Consider the following 17890-nt stretch of genomic DNA (forward strand, 5'->3'; position numbering starts at 1 on the left):
GAGCAATGGAATAATAGTATAATGAAATATTTTTTTTATCCTTGGGAAGAATGACTCTGACAATGAAGGGGACGCCATGCCCTTTTAGCTTCAGCTAAAAGCCCACAGTAGGGCGATTTCTGCATCCGGGGAGCTTAAACTCGAAATTGCCCTGCTCCATATGAGGGCTCATTCATCCCTCACCATAGGCTATGTATTTTGTGCCTCAACACACTTGATTAAAGCTGCTTTGATCTCCGTCTAATATTATTAACCAAAAATGAGTTCATTTATAGTCTTTGTCAGTCATTTTAACATGAAAACTGATTGGTATCCATTACAAATATTCACTAATCACCAAGCTTCTTAACATACTCCACAAGGCCTCATTCCAAATCATTGTCCCAAATTACCCTACACAATCATCATTATCCTGATTGTTTTGGGACATATTTTAAAATGCCCTCCAGGTTTACGGAGAAAAAGCTTGAAAAGACAGGTGGGAACTGCTCAAAGTGGTAGGTTTTTCCTCTCAGACTCCTGATACAAAGTGGAGTTCTGCATTAATTAGCTGGAGTGGTGTTTCCCACCGTGCAGGCTTGTGGAGAGGGACAGTGTTTTCGCAGCAGGCAGGCAGGAAGAGCAGGGGCTGTCTTCACCCTGCCAGTCACAGAACTGGGCTGACAGATGAGCTGAGACAGAAGCCCTGGAGGCTCATTGCCCAAGAGGCTGAACCATCCCTGGATAGATCTCCTCCTCTCCTTTCTGCCTCTCACTAAAGTCTCTCTTTGTTGCACCGCAATGAGCTGTGATTTAAAGAGGCAAGGTTTCAACTACATTTTGTTCACGATAAGTTCCTAACATTCACGCTGGAATACCTTACTGACTTATCTTTACTTTGGCCTCATTTTCCAATGTGCTGGGCATTGCTAACATAATTTTGCTGGATTGGAAAATATAACAACAAAACAGAAAACAGCACTACAAGTCCTGTCTCCGATATATTTAGACCATTGTTTTTTTTTTTTACTTTTCTGCATTACCATCGTGGCATATTTCACACACCTTATTTAGTTGTTATCAGATCCATAAATATTGCTGGCAGGTGCCCTCCTCTGCCTTCAGTAAGGTTGAGTATACTGTCATTGTCCAGTCTACTCAGTGATAAGACAGCAAGACATATTGTATAGATATGACATCTAGAGGCTGTGTGCACATGCACATATAATGTATCTTTGTAAAATGTGCGTTAAATATGTTCTTTTCCAATCTTAAGTATTTTTGGTGCCTAAATGATATCAAGTTCAACAGATGAGCCCCGAGCTTGTACGGCACAGAGAAGTCAAGTGCTTTAAACATCCTCCTCTCTTCTAGCCACTCTTCGTGTTTCTGTGTGTGTGTGTCAGCATGTGTGGAATCACACTGCTGATAGTTATTTCCTTTCCCGTGATGTGATAACCACCTAGACGGGAGAGGAGGTAACATACTGACAGCATGCAAGGGATTGATAACAACCATCCAATTTCCTCATAAGATTTGAAACTGGAAACATCCCAGACAGTGATGATACAAACCAAAAAATACACAAAAAGTAGAACAACATGTTTACGACCAGCTTCTTCAATGATGAATGCCGACGCTTCACTGACTGATGAGCTGAACACGTTTTACGCTCGCTTCGACGCCGCAGCAATTAAAACAACAAACGGCTGCGCGCGCTCGGAGTGCACCAGTGGAGACAATGCATTCATCATCACAGAGCATGCCGTGAGGAACACTTTCAGGGGGGTGAACACCAGGAAGGCAGCAGGAGCAGATGCAATCCCTGGCCGTTTCCTGAGAGCCTGCGCTGACCAGCTAGCATTGGTGTTCACGGAGATCTTCAACCTCTCCCTGGCCCAAGCTGTGGTTCCCACGTGCTTCAAACAGTCCATTATTGTTCCTGTTCCAACGAAACAACAGCCTGCTTGCCACAATGACTACCGTCCAGTAGCACTGACTTCAATTGTGATGAAGTGTTTTGAAAGACTGATGAGAGATCACATCACTTCTTCACTTCCTGCCACCATCGACTCACTTCAGTTTGCTTACCGGACTAATTGTTCCACAGACGATGCCATATCTCACCTGCTCCACACATCCCTGAGTCACCTGGACACTGGCAGAGGGAATTATGTTAGGATGCTGTTCGTGGACTACAGTTCAGCATTCAACACAATAATTCCCTCTAAGCTTTTCACCAAGTTGACGGATCTAGGACTCAGCTTATCACTGTGTCAGTGGATCCTCAACTTCCTCACAGACAGACTCCAATCAGTGAGGGTAGGAAAACAAGTCTCCCCCTCCATCTCACTCACCACTCACCACTGGCATGCCAGTGGAGAGAGTGGACAGTTTCTGATACCTGGGTGTCCACATCACTCAGGACCTGTCATGGTCCTGCCACATCAACACCCTGGTTAAGAAAGCCCGTCAGCGTCTCTTCTTCCTCAGAAGACTTAGAGACTTCCATCTGCCACTGAAGGTGCTCAAGAACTTTTACTCCTGCACCATCGAGAGCGTCCTGACGGGAAACATCTGCACCTGGTTTGGGAACAGCACCAAGCAGGACAGACGAGATCTGCAAAGAGTGGTGCGCTCGGCCAAACGCATCATTCAATCAGAGCTCCCTGACCTGCTGTCCATCTACACCAAGCGGTGCAAGACCAAAGCTAGGAAGATTATGATGGACCTCTCCCATCCCAACAATCGAGTCTTCTCACTGTTGAGGTCTGGGAAGCGCTTCCGCTCCCTTAAGGCCAAAACAGAGAGAATGAGGAGGAGCTTCTTCCCCCAGGCTATTCAGGCCCTGAACCAGGTGTAGGACTGGACTCTCTCACACACATCACATCACTATAAGACTGGACTCTCACACACATCACATCACCACACGCACTCTGGTTCTTCTTCATGCACACTTCCTATAATTTATAATCTCTTTCTGCTATTTGCACATTTTTACTGTAAATTTCTAAGTTAAATCTGTAAATTTTGTAATAACCTGTAAATTGTAAATACTGTAAAACCACTGTCATTTAATGGTCGGGCATTGCATTGCACAGCTACAGGCATTTCACCTCATGTCATACTGTGTATGGTTGTGTGTGTGACAAATAAAATTTGAATTTGAACCTACTGCGTCAAAAAGAGATATCAAAGGTTCCTGTCTATGAGGCACTATGTGATAAGTTGGGGATGAGAACTGGCTGCTAATAGAGAAGCAGCAGATAAACTTGGAACAAAAAGTTAGGTTAAGTTTAGGTTATGTTTAGTCGATTATTTCTTTGTTGTAACAATGCTGCTTGGCAGTAAATCCAACACTGATTTCCAGAAATGTTCCTGAGCCCTTATAGGGATTTCCATGACAGAAGCATTTCTGTTTTTACTGTAGAGCTGCTTGAGGCCCCAAAGATAACAATACGGATTATTTAGCAGATCCCTCACACAGAGATTTCTCCGGATTCACAGAATATTGTGATGATTAGATAATGAGATGTTTCACAATTTTTCACAATTTTTCACTGAAGAACATTATTCTGAAACTATTCTCTGATTTATAAACAATGTTTTGTTGCAAACAGCTCTGTTCATCTTTACTTCTGAGAAATTCTGCCTTTCGAAGATGTTCTTTTTATATCATCCTCTTACCAATTAACCTAATGGGTTAGAAAATGTTCCTCCAGCTGTTTCCTTTTCCACTTGCCTTTCCAGTCATTTGTTGTCCTGACTTTTTCGTGATGTGTTGTTGCCATCAAACTCAATATATTTAGCATAAAATAGTGCAATGTGTTAATTTAAATAATTGATATGTTTTCTCTTTTGTTTGTGAAGAGAACATGGGTTTGTGACATTCCTAAATCACTGCATTATAACTGTATTTAGATTTTGAATCAGTCTTCTTGAAATTAGGATTGTAGGTCTGAATTTTACCAGCTATTTAAGCACTAAGGGAACCAATTATGACTTTCAGCAGCTACTCTGAATAAAAGATTCAAATTTAAGTGTAACTTGATCTGGTTAACCATCATTTTGATTCAGTTTTGTGGATATTTAAAGCCAATTTCCTCTGGCTTCCTTTGTTGGCTTGATTTTCTGGTCCAGTGGGGTTTTTTGTTCATTATATGGTTTATCTAGTATCCAATGGCCTTGATTGGCCAAAATAAAATCTGTTTTTGTGTGTGCTGTAAACCTTAAACTTTAAATGCACTAACTGACAGCAGCAGTTTTCAAAAGATATTTCATTTCTCATGCCAGATGCACAGGCCATTCTAAAAATGAGATGGCAATGAATTTATCTTGACAGAAATCTGCCTTCTCAAAAAAGGGCAATCTAGTCAACTCCTGCTATTGAGCCAGACAATATATTTCTAAAAGCCTCACTGTGAGAGAGGAAAGGAGAAGGAGGTAGGCAGAAAGAAAAAGAAATAAGACATAGAGCCACAAAAGGTAAATGTGAAAGACAGAACTAATAATCTCAGTAAACTGACAAGGCTCACAGGAGCTAAAGTAGAAATATATTCACTCTGGCAGTGTAGAAACACCTTTTGTGGAGTTTTATCAACTCAGGTCTCAAGAAAACAGAAAAAAGCCCAACTTTATGAAGAAGAGAATGGTGACGCTGAAAATGCTATTTACATCATATACAACTGCTGTGCCTGTGAGTCTTGCAGCCTTTAAAACTGGCCATGTGTGATGTGAGAAAGCTTCAGTGTGATTGAATAAGGCTGAGACTGAGTGAAGATCCTCTCTTCCAGAAAGGTCAAAGCCAGTAAATGGAGGGAAGTTCATCATTTGTCTGCCAACAATCATCAAGAGACCACAGAGGCCAATTGAAAGTTCAGACTACGGGGACCCACATGGGCTTCCACACAAATCCACTCACACGCCTGCAGAAAATCTCACAGTCCTGTTATGGCAGGTTTTTTATCACATACTTTTTTGTCCCATTTATCACTGTGAGATATGCTTTATATGTGAAAAAGGAGTGAAAAACTGCACAAAGACGAGAGAAGATTTTAACTAACCATTAACTGTAGTTAGAGAGTGAGAGACACCTACCCTCTGCTCCTGTGTTGCTACAAACGTCTGGAAGCCAGGCGCCACACCGAAGCCCAGTTCGTGAATGAATGGAGGCTCTGCCTGGCTGTGGATTTGTACCCGCACACCTGCCTCAAAGGCTGTATCTTCTGGAAGAAAAGAAACGGCGAGATCTGTTAGTTAATGTAATCTCTTAATAAACAGAAATTTGCTCTGAATGTCGCTGGCTTTCTGAGTGGTTCAGGTAAGTTGTTTGAAAGCTGTTTGAACTCAAAAGCAAAATTAATGTTGGAAACAATCGTTCAGTGACGCATTTCAGGGATTTTGAGTCAAAGCCATAGACGTAGGATTGCCTTTATTATAATAAACACGCTTGAGAGGTGCTATGTGATTTGTTGTGACATCATAGAGACAGTAAAACAGGTTCAGTGCTGACTCCGTAGCTGAAAGGACTATTATCCTTTTATTCAGAGCACTTGTATGAACTCACACACACACACTCACAGAAGCAAGCACCAAAAGGGCCATAATATTTATGGTCAATGAGAGAGCGATTTTTGCAGAAATCGATAATGTTCTCTCTCCGTGTCCTCACATTCAGCCGCCTGCTCCTGGACATTCAATCACGGCATTCCCCTGCCAGCTGATCAGCCTGACACCTCGGGGTGCTCGGCAGCCAAGATACTGGAGTCGTTCGCAAATCGACATACTGCTCACACAGATGCACAACGGCATCAGCCCGCACTGATCCACTCATCAATCAAACATCTGCAGTGACTGATATGACGACGGCGTGGATGCAGTCACGTTTAGCAACAGATGAAGGGCTCAAACGTGCTTTTTTTCCTGCTCTGTGTTTGAGAGCATCAGTTGTGTGTAAAAGGGTATGAAAGAAACATTGGCTGTATGAGAGAGATAATCAGTCCACGTTTCTGAGAGAGTAAGTACAGGGAGGTGTGTGCATGTAAAACAAGATGAGAGATGCTGACACTGTATTCATGTGTGGGGGAGGAATTGTTGTTGTTCTTCATCCTGTGCACTGTTGAATCTTTCACGTCTTTTGAATAGATCATCTCTTTTGTGATGACAGCCTTATCTGTAGCTAACAAATTTAATGTCTCATCAAAATTTCCACTGGACTAGGGTGATTTACATGCAACTGCAGCACAACATCTGTGCATGTTGTAAATACCATATGGTCAAAAGTATGTGGGGACATGAGCACAGAGGACGCTGCTGAGATTTGCTTGCATTAGAATACAAAAACATTGACATGGTTTGCAGCTGGTCTCGCTTGCAGTTGCTGTTTCAAGGGTTCTGACCTGAACGATTAAAAGTATAGCGTCAATCAAAAAGTGTATATGGAGTTTTGGGGATTTTTTCCCCCCCTCTGATGCTTGAGCCAAATTTGGCATATCATTGAACACGAATTCAGTTTCACGATGGTTTCATCTGCTCAAGGTGGGAAACTGCAGGGCTTAATTTTAATCTTCGGTTTGGCATGTTGACAGCTTGACAGCCTAGTGTGATCTAATAGGAAACACAAACATGTGTAATGTGAAAACTCAAAGCCTCCCCTGCACATATACTGAGATTGGACTATTCAGTGATGCGAGAAATCTCGTCTGTCTAGTTACATTTTTTTTAATGAGCATCTCTATCATAGATTCACAATTTTTCAGCTAGTTGATATTACTTTACATAATTTTAACTATTTTTTCACCCCACTGCTTAAGAACATGTCACAGAACAATAATTATTCAGTGTAGCATATTTGTCTTTATATGGTTATTTATAGTGGGACTTGTTAAAAGAGAAACACAATACCCAAATATGTCTTTTTTATACTATTACTGTTATAATGCTGTAACAAATGCCCCATTAGCACTGTAAGACTGCACATAATTAGCCACTGTTGTCCAAAGACAATTAGAAACCATTAAAGAGCCCTTCTGTTGTACTGGATGACATAATCCTTCATTAAAATGAGCACTTAACAGTGTAAACAAAGAATTTCATCCCTGAGCTACTGACACTAACTATGCTGGCTGTTTTATTTAATAAAGGAGTATGTCACCCTGTGAGACTGTGTGCTGTCTAATGTCTTTTAATCGTGTATATATATGACAAAACTGTATTTATATGAGTAGCAAATAAACAAAGGCTGTCAGCATAAACAATAACTGCAGCATATATTCTCTGCTGGTTTTTATTTTGCCAAGGGACATTTAACAAGTTTTTACATTGTATTTCTGCAAGCAGTAGCTCAATAATATATATTTTTTTCCAGGTTCCCCTAATTTTGCATAAAATGGGTAAATTTTTATATTCATGAAATATTTCAAAATTAAATATTTCAAAATATTTCAATTGTTTGTTTTACTTCATTTTTCTTTTTGTGGGCTACAGAAATGAGGAAAATAAAGTTTCCATAGGGTTCTATACAGTGCAGTGAAAAACTAAATATAATGTTACTCCTCCCACAGCAATTAAGGGGATAAGTGACAGTCAGGTGCTGCTAATGAAATGTACTTGATTAACTGATCAACAGCAAGTGTGAGCACCTCTACAAAAAGTGATCAACTCAGTGTTTTTTCTTTTGTGCCTGGAAAGACAAAATTGGCCAGCAGGCTAGGTTGTCCACGAAATCAATACGTCGCTGTGAGTGCCGTAGGGTTTCCATCTTGTTCAACGATGGACTCGCACATTAGACACCGTTGTTTAAGATCATTCAATTTGCTTGATCCGAGTCTTCTTGGGCGTGTCATGCTTGATTCTCCAGTGGGCGGGCCGCTGCTGCAGCAGAAGGCGATATGGCAGGCGATAGTTGCTTGCATGCGGCAGACGTGGCCAAACCATTGTAGTTGTCACTTCTGGACCAGCTCTTCCATCGAGGGCTTTTGGTGACATTGACTACATATTGCACTATTGCTGAGACGGTCATTAAGGGACACTTGGAGAATCTGACACCAACAACGCGTTTGGAAGACCTCGAGCTTGTTGAGGTCATGCTTGAGGATGACCCAGGTCTTGAATCTATGGAGAAGAATGAGCAATACCAGTGTGCGTGACAGGCGGATTTTGGTGATGAGGCCTCTTCTTCCAGAGGCGCCATCGGAGGGAGGCGAATGCTGCTGCTGCTTGACCAATTCTTGAGGGTAACTCAGTGTTACCTCAATGCAACACACAGCTGAATGTACCTCAAAGAACCTAGGCGACATTGTAAATAAATTGGGCCAAAATTCCTACAAAATAATGTGAGACACATAAAGTCATAGTGAAAGTCATTATTTCTGTCCTCTTTACAGGACTGCATAGCTCACATCATGTTTCCTAAGATTAATTAAAAAGTTTTTATTTTCGTCCAGTGTTTGGAAATATGTTCATTTATACGTTCGAAGACTGAGTAGGGCTCCTTTGTTAAAAATCATTCCATGCAGTGGAATGGAGGAGATCAGCTTACTCATCTCCCTCTTAACAGTAGTTCAGGTCAGGTGAGTTGGCTGGCCAATAAAGCACAGTTATAATGTGGTCAGTATAGTAGTGGTAGTTTTGGCACTTGGGGCAGGGGATAAGTCTTGCTGGAAAATCTGCACCTCTCAAAAGCTTGTCAGCAGATGGAAGCATGAAGAGCCACAGTTAGAGGGCCAAGTTGATTTCGGACCTGATAAAATCCAGTGGACCAACCACTGCCAACATCAGGAAATGGCATGGCACTGAAAATCATCACAAACTGTGGAAACTTCACACTGGACTTCAATTACCCCTGATTCAGGGCCTCTCCACTCTTCCTCCAGAATCTAGGATATTGATTGCTAAATGAAATGCTAAGTTTACTTTCATCTGAAAAGAGGACAGTGGACCACTGAGCAACAGTCCGGCTCTTTTTCCCCTTAGTTCAAATAAGACACTTTTGATGTCATCTCTGGTTCAGGAGTCCCTTGATATTAAGAATGCGACAGATGTAGCCCCTTTCCTGAAGACGCTGGTATGTGATGGCTCTTGATTCACTGACACCAGCTGCAGTCCACAGCATGTTAAGCTCTCCCAAGTTCTTGAACTGACTTTTAAATATTTTCATTTTTCTCTTCCAGTCAAGTTTTCATTCTCTGTGAACAGCCACCCTTTTCAGCAATGACCTTCTGTGGCTCATCCTCTTGATGGAGGGTGTTGTCCTCTCGAAAACTGTCAAGTCAGCCTCAATCTTCCTCAAGAATGAGGCTGTCTCTCCATATCAGAGTTATAAAACAGTCTACTTGATGATGATTTTTCTGCTTTTCTGAAGAGCAGAAACTGCAGCATGTCACCCTATTTTACCCAAATCTGCAAATTTCCAGGCAGACAAGACCCGATCATTCACTGAGATCAGTAGCAGACTTTCGCATTTGACAGCTAATAAATATGAGAAAACGACCTGGCTCTCTGTGAATGATGGTCATGTTCGGGTTGATCTTTTTACACGGGAGTGTGTCTGCTCCTCTCTTAGTAGCCCATCGCAGCAGCTGCACCATCAGGCGAAGCTAACAAACTGTGTGCATAATTTCTTCCGAGATTCCCTTCAAATCAAAAGTCTCTACAGGATGTCACAGACAGCAGTTCTAGTACTCACCAGGTAGCTCGCCTTTCCAGAGTATTCACATATCAACTATCAATTTTATTTTATTCCAACAGGGGATTAAAATGTTATTTTAGCAGAAGCAGACACATATATAGCTCAGAATCAAGCCATGGCAGTATTTTTATTAGCAATTAACCACGATTTTTCAGTTAACGTGTTGGTCTATAAAATGTGGAAAGAGCTAATCATCATACTTGTGCTGATTTGTGTTTTCCTGACAAAAAAAAAAGACACTAACTTCCCACATAGCCTACAAAAAGCAGCATATTCACGCAAATGACAAGCTGGAAAAAGCTTGACTTTACATTAGCTTTTATTCACACCCAGTTGTCTTGCATTACATAGCTAATAGAAACAAATCCAGCAGTGAAGAGCAACTGCATGAAGGTAATAAATGATGATAAAGAACACCAAATAAGCTAACTGTCCTGCAAATGAATGTTGCTTAGTTGTAAGACACTAGAATCAGACTGTTCGAGACCTTTATCTCTCATAACAAGACATCAATTTACACAGAATAAGATGCAGCACATGAAACAATGATCTCTTGCTGTGATTGAAAATGTGTTATTAGTAGTAGATATGTGCGCGCATGTGTGAGCATAAGAGATCAGAGCAAATGGGAATGGCTGTGCTTGTTTGTGCTCCCATCAGTTCATCTTCCCTTATCAAAAGATGATCAAGGGGATCGTGAATAATGATGTTTGCTACATATGACCATAGCTTTAGCAGAATCACAGATCTGCAGTTACCATCTATTTCATCACTGCAGTCACACTCATTTGACTTATATTGCCCTCTGTGCAGTCAGAGGGCTGGACTAACTTAGGATGCTATCAAAAGCTACAGTCATAACCTGAATCCTGCTTGCTTTGTTTGACTGTTTAAATGCAGGTGGTGTTCTGATTTCACCTCCATTCCCCTTCAGGTTTCAGCTCACTATGGGCAAACAGAGAAGTAAGCAAAAGAAGACGATCGACTGATCTGTGCATGCAAGACTGTGGGTGCATGAATAGTGTGTAAAAGATATGATGAAAAAGTTCTACCACGGCCTATCACCTTCCTCTCTCTATTTCACCTTTCTACAGGATTTGTCACATTAAGGACTGGGCATGTCAGGCTTTATAAAAGGTCTGTATTATGGGTGTAATGTAGGAGAGCAAAAATGACTTGGCAGCTGGCAAGCGGAAGAAAAATTTCAAAAGAAAGTGAATATAAGAAGCCTTCACTCATAAACTCTGTATAATCATGTGAATGTCTTGGGGCGACCGTGGCTCAGGGGACTGGGAAGCTCATCTGTAACCAGAAGGTTGCCGGTTCCATCCCCCTGCTCTCTCTGTCCTGGTTGTTGTGTCCTTGGGCAAGACACTTTACCCTACTGCCTACTGGTGTTGACCAGAGGGGCCGATGGCGCGATATGGCAGCCTCGCTTCTGTCAGTCTGCCTCAGGGCAGTTGTGGCTGCAACTGTAGCTGCCTCCACCAGTGTGTGAATGTGAGAGTGAATGAATAGTGGAATTGTACAGCGCTTTGGGTGCCTAGAAAAGCGCTATATAAATGCAATCCATTATTATTATTATTATTATTATTAATTTATTTTTAGTATTTATTTATTTATTGTCATTGTCAAGAACAATGAAATTGCGTTTGGGGCTTCCATACAACCCAAAAAAAAGAAGAAAATAATAAATACCCCTTAAAACCCAAGTGTACATATTTAACCCAGTGTGACTCCAATGCAATAAGACAATCCTTAGCAATAGTAGATCATCTCTGTTGTATTGAAGTAACCCCAGACTGTGTGAAATAATACACAGTACCACCAAAAGTGCAAAAGTGTAGGAGCTCCGGGCCGCTGCGTCTGTGCGCGCCGCCATCTTAAATCTTGGTAGTTACCAAGTTACCAAGTTATTAATGCTCATGTATTACACTTAGCGACTGACTACAGTTTATATTTGATGTGCTTGTTTCTTTTTATTATCATCTTGACTTTTTGCATTCCTCTTGGTCCAATAAAAAATGTATGATCGTCAGATGAAAACAAATAAGCTCTATTTCTTCCTCTCTTTCCTTCTAATCAAGCATCAGTTCAACATTTAAATGTGTCCTTTTATTTCAGTAAATACATACTTACTGAGACAGATGGTAATCCGAACATGATAAAGTAGTGTGCAAACAGTGCGGATGTTAACCTAGTCGTGCACATGCTTGTGTTGGGGCTCATTTACTCATTACTATATTGAGCTGTTTCTAGAATTACAATCAGATTCTTACAATGTGTGAACCTGACACTTTTATCTTTACCAAAGTGCATAATTTAGCAATTTAGAATCATTCTGAATTGCTGATAGGCCTGCTTGCAATCAGAAATACTGCCAAGACCCCATTTCTCTTTATAGGGAAACAAAATTACCTCAAGGTGCAACATGGAGAAAGCCACCAGAGACTATGGCTCAGTGGAAAAAGAAGGAAAAAATCACCTTAAAGCTGACCTGTAAAAAAATAAATTAAAAAAAGAAGCTACTTTCGGTTACTCTCTTGTCACAAGGGGTGGTCACAGTGGGTAGCTCCGCATGTTTGATTTGCCTTTCCTGACACAACCCAGAAGAGAATTTGTATCTGTAAATGGAAATGAACCAGCAACCTTTTGCTTGCCAAACAAATGTGTAAACCACTACAATAAGGTTTTATCTTTAAAATAAATAAATAAGGAAGCTAGTGGAGCACAAATGTCGGATGGACATTGAGGGCTATCATGAGGGGCTATGCGTTGCTGCTCTCTGGCAGGTAGCTCCATGCCCTCCTGGGTTTTATATGCACCTTAAAACACACATACATCAAGGAGTTGATGTATGTGTGTGGGAGGAGGAGTTGGCCGTCCGATTGGGGTCTGGAATGTGGAGCCTCCCTGCTGCTGCGGAGTCGGGGCGGTCTGCTTCTCTCCACCCCAGGGAAAAGGGTAACACTACCTGGGTCTGGATGCAGTTTCCCCCTCCAGGGGCAAGGGTACCTAGACCTGGGGTATAGAGTACGCTTGGGGAGTGTGATTGTGTGTACAGTGTCTATTTATGTCTGTCTCCACGTTGGGTGAGCGCTGAGTAATTGCATATGAGAGCATGAGGGTGGGAATGGATGTACTGTGTCTATATGTCAGGTCGGGTATCAGACGCCACCTCTCTAGGGACATCTCAGGCCCTCCAAGGTATGGAGGCCTATCCCCCCCCCCGCCCGCCCGCCTATCACCACCACCACTCCCCCTGCCGGTGGCAGATGCCCTCAGACATTGGTGCATTGGTGGTTCTTTGTGTCTGGGGATGGGCATCCGGGTACACACTGGCTCACTCCTTGGTGGCTGCTTGTCGGGGCCTGGAGCCTGGGGCTCGCTCGGGCCACTTCGGGGGTGGGGTGCCTGAGGCCTGAGGCTCGGTCACTCTGGCACAGCTGGCTGCCAGCGGAGCTCACGGGCACGTCACTGCAACCCCCCGGCTTCTGCTCCACGGCTGCTGAGTGAGCCCTCATCTGGGGCTCTCCTCAGTTCTTTCTGGGATAGTGGCGCGGCTGCCCCTCTGTTGGTCTTCCTTGGTCTCTTGTGTTCTGAGGGCCTCTGGATGTCTGGAGTCTTGATCTCCTCCATACCTGCTCCATGCCCTGGAGGACGGGGCTGTGGCTTTGTTTTTGATTGTTTTCTCTTTCTTCTTTCTCAACAGGTGATCGATGTGATTGATATATGTATTTTGTTTGTTTGTTTTGTTGTTTTTTTCTTTTGCCCTGTATTACCGTTCCTCTTCCCTGCTGTTTTTATTTCCCTCTTTCTTTCTTCTCTTTCTTTTCCCCAGTTGAGCTGCAGCTCACAGCACAAAAAATGCCTTGTTGACCTCTGGAATCAAGAGGACTTAAAGCACAGACTTGTGAGCACATGTCCAGCATTTAGCGTCAGGAATAACTGTGACTAACCACAGCCCCAGAAAGATGATGCTGACTTCTATAGCATATATTCATGCGCTGTGCAGTTTCATATATAAAAATTCAACTTGTGTTGAACTAAAATCAATTTCTTAAATGCACTCACATTTTTCACCTTCCGAAATTCCCACCATGAGGTCCATTTAGCAACTTTTCTGGACTGTTTGATCATACCATATGATCTTTAACAGCTCACAAGTTTTCCAGCCTTCATGGAAAAGTTCACATCTCTACATTTTTTGAATACTCAATCTATGTTTATGTTCATTCAGTACTCGGCTTCTCTGTTCAACATAAATGAATTCAACCGGATTCTGTATTCAGTCTTATGTCTGGCATTTTTTTGTAAAAAGCTACAGCAACATCAATTCAATTCATATTCAGATAGAAACATTGTAGACAAATCTGAGCAACAGACAAATCATACAGAGCTAAAATGCTGGCTTTGCAAAATCTTGACATGAAGAGTAATAATAGTTTCCAAGCAGACTGAATGAAACAGCAAAAAGCAGCAAATGAGCAAAGCATTCAGATGTGCCACCTATGCTACTGTAGCTAAGATGTGAAGAAAGATTTTTTTGACCCACAATCCTGTAAAAATACCCAACTAAACATAATATTTGGATGGCAGATTAATTAAAAATTAAACTGATCCCTTGTGTTTTTTCCCCTCATCAATTTAAGAAACAATACAGTTCAATCAAAGATGCAGTCTAAATATCCAAGAAAAAAAACCCACACACAAAAGATTGCACATGAGAACATCACACTGACATCACAAAAGGAAAAGATACAAAAAGTAAAGATAAAAGGATCAAGGACTTTCCAATTCCACTTGCACTTGGCTTAACCTGCTGCTGAAAAAAAAAAACCTGCTCCCTTTCTCAGTGTTTTCACCATCGCTTTCATTTCCTAACGGCAGACAGAAAATGTACAGACAAGGCACGATTTTAATGGCGGACTCTGAGGCTTGTTTGGGTTGCACTTTCCTGTTTGCCACATATGATGGAAGCTAAAATCTGATAAGATGAATGGCAAACAGAGGGAAAATAGACAACAGAAGAAGACAGAAACTCCTGACTCTGTGATTCTTTGCAAATCTCTTACAATCTGCATCACTTCAACCAGAGCACAATACAACTGGCTGTTTAGAACAGCCTATTTTTTTTACACAAGGGCTGACTTTATCTTAAAAGCAATCCTCTGTGATGATGATGAAAACACAAATATATCTGATATAAGAAAGGACTGGACTTCAGTGTCATCACAGTTTGCGGCTTTGCCTGTAATGTGTCTGAGGAGCTTTTCATTATTCTACAAACACTGTTGTGCTATTGAATGGACAGGGTGCTGAGTGCATAAAGACTGCTTGCTGACTTTAAATGGAAAAACGGATGAACTCTAGGTATTATGAAATTTTCAGAGGTTTAATGTAGTACTAGAGCGCTCTTAAAACAGCCAAAGCAAAAATATTTACTTAATAATCCAGTTCCTTCCCTCCTTACATTGACAAATTTGCTCACTGATGTACAGGTACTGTATGCATGCCAAACAAGCCTAAATAGCATACTCTGTATGAGATTTGCCAATTAGATGGGTAAAATGTTTATCAGATGACCCAGTAGAAGATGATGTCCTGGCACTCAGATTTGCTCTGACTGGGCTGTGCTTCAGTTTCTGGCTTGCTTAAAAGAACGTCCTGCACATGTTTTCTTTCTAAAAGCAGTTTGTCCTTATGCATGTGTTCTTATAAGCCCCCATCCAGTATAAAATAAAAACATAAAAAAGCTTGGCTGAAAACTCCCACCATATAACAGTTTTCTGTGGAAACTCTTTCGAGCAGCAGTTAAGCTGCAGGTAAAATAAGTACTGATGACGTCATCAGCTTTCTAAATATATTTCTTAAGATTCTATTGACATGAAATTCTCACCAGACGTTGGTAACAGCCCACCCAGTCCACACATGCAACAAAATCAAGCCATAAATTATTTGTAATAAGAAGAAATGACACAGGGAAAAAGCTTTGAGCACGCTTACTGAAATGTATTTAACACCTTGTACACAAGCATTTGTTGCAATGACAGCTTCAAGACAGGTCCTATATGTTAAAACTAATGGCATGCATTGTCCAGGTCTGATTTTAGCCCATTCTTCCATACAAGCAGTCTTTAAATCCCGAAGGTTCTGTGGGCTCCTTCTATGAACTGTGAGCTTCAGTTCTTTCCAAAGACTTTCAATTAGATTCAGTTCAGGCCAATCTTGCAGACTTATTTTCTTGCTCTGAAACCAATTCACGGTTTCCTTGGCTGTGTGTTTGGGATCATTGTCTTGCTGAATCACCCACCCTGATTTAATCTTCATCATCCTGGTAGATGGTAGAAGATTCCTTCAAATATATAAAGTGTGCCAGGGCCATGTGATAAACATCCCCACACCATAATGTTTTCACCTCTAACCTTCACTGTTGGTATGGTGTTTTTGGGGGGGAAATATGGTGCCTTTTTACCTCCAAACATGGACTTGTATTATGGCATCCAACGAGCTCGTGTTTGGTCTGGTCCTGGGACCAGACTATATTTCCCAGTATTTCACAGGTCTTTCTAATTGTTGTTCAGCAAACATGCTTCAACATCCCTTTTCTTCAAATGCACTCAGCCATTGCGACTCAGTGCATTTAGTCATCTGATCTTTTCACTCCTCTGCCTGAAATCTTGCGATTGGCCCACCGTTAACGGCTGGTTCATGGCGAAATGATCTTCTTTCCACTTCCTGATTATGGCTCCAGCAGTGCTCATTGGAACCTTCAATAGAAATGCTTGCTGTAACCAATGCCATCAGCGTGTTTTGCAGCAATAAGGTTGCAAAAGTCTTGAGTGAGCTTGGTTTTATCCATCCTGATGTGTTTCTTGTGTGACACCTTGGTAATGAGACACCTTTTTATATGCCATCAGGTGGGACTAAACCAGCTGGTATTAATTTGCACTAAGTGTAAGCATTGATAGATTTCACACCAGCTAAAATCTATCAGTGATAGATTTTAGCTGGTGTCATGAGCTTCCATGCCTTCCTGCACCTCCCTTCTTCATATGTTCAATACTTTTTCCCTGTGTTACAAAACTGAATTTATCCACATTTATGGTTTGATATTTTCTTTCCATGTGTGGATTGGATGGGTTGTTACCAACATCTGGTGAGAATTTCATGTCAACTGCATATTAAGAAATATATTTACTTTGAAAACCAGTGATCCATACTTACTTTACCTGCTGAATATAAGAGGAAAGAACAAAAAATGCTTGATCATGAACCACAATGGTGTCCTAATTACTCTAATTAATTTCCTGGTGAGAATTTAACTATTTAAAATCTGGCTGAGGACTCATTTTGCAGGCAGCAGTATGGATAGGAAAAACAGACAGATCCTGTCCATTTATGATTTCCTTCACTGAGCAGTTTGGTCAGTAACATGGCGAGAAGAAAGCTGCGTTTCCAGGCAACAGGCCATCTGTTTTCTCCCACCTCTCAAAGTTATATCTGTCTTGTTCATTTTTCACAGAATGAAACACATTTCTTGCGATGTTTGTCCGTCATGATAAAGTGAGGACTATCATGGTTGCCCTGCAGCATCCTGGATACTGTAGTGTGCTAATAGAACCCCAGAGACCCAACTGCTGCACTTCTGGATGATGGACAGTAGAGGAAGCCATGGGAGGAAAGAAGGTGGGTTGTCTGGATGGAGAAAAAGATAACTGGTGGGAGGAGATGTGGAATTAGGGCCTGTGCAGCATGTTGCCATCATGTCTGGACAGCACAGAGACCTGGCTCAGTTGAGGAAGCAGCATGCTCCATGCTGAGGCTGACTCAGTGCATCCAGGCTAATTAAACCACAAGGGGATAAACAAGGGCACTGAAAACTGGAGCCTGCTGGGAGAAGGAGTTCCACATGCTGTCAGGGTGGTGGCAGAAGTACAGCATGTTCAAACTGAATTAAAACCTAAAGGAGGTTTGGGTGGAATCCTACAAAACCCAGTGTAAATAGAACGAGATAAGGAGTAAGAGGACGTGGAGTTTCTGATGATAGTTTTTTAATATCCAAAACTAATGCCCATCTGCAGAGCTGTGCATTGCTTGGCTAGCTGCTGTGAACTCCCCTGTCTACCCTTCCACTTGTTTTAGCCGTGAGCTGGTCATTCAATGTGCTACAATATGGCACTGCTTACAAAACAAGCCTCCCTTAAACAGTCACCCTGCATC

General features: G+C 41.7%; 1 protein-coding gene across 4 annotated transcripts in view; it reads right to left on the bottom strand.

Moving 5' to 3' along the window:
- The window catches only part of asic2 (acid-sensing (proton-gated) ion channel 2), a 404006-nt gene that overhangs the window by 15517 nt on the left and 370599 nt on the right, over positions 1–17890 (bottom strand). For 3 of the 4 annotated variants that reach the window (XM_076883386.1, XM_004552397.4, XM_004552396.4), the window contains one exon: positions 5077–5204. In XM_076883386.1, coding sequence (XP_076739501.1) covers positions 5077–5204 — 128 coding nt within the window. The remainder of the gene's footprint in view (positions 1–5076; positions 5205–17890) is intronic. The other variant, XM_076883385.1, reaches the window with a different exon arrangement.

Source organism: Maylandia zebra, linkage group LG4, assembly GCF_041146795.1.
Source record: "Maylandia zebra isolate NMK-2024a linkage group LG4, Mzebra_GT3a, whole genome shotgun sequence".
Taxonomy (NCBI): domain Eukaryota; kingdom Metazoa; phylum Chordata; class Actinopteri; order Cichliformes; family Cichlidae; genus Maylandia; species Maylandia zebra.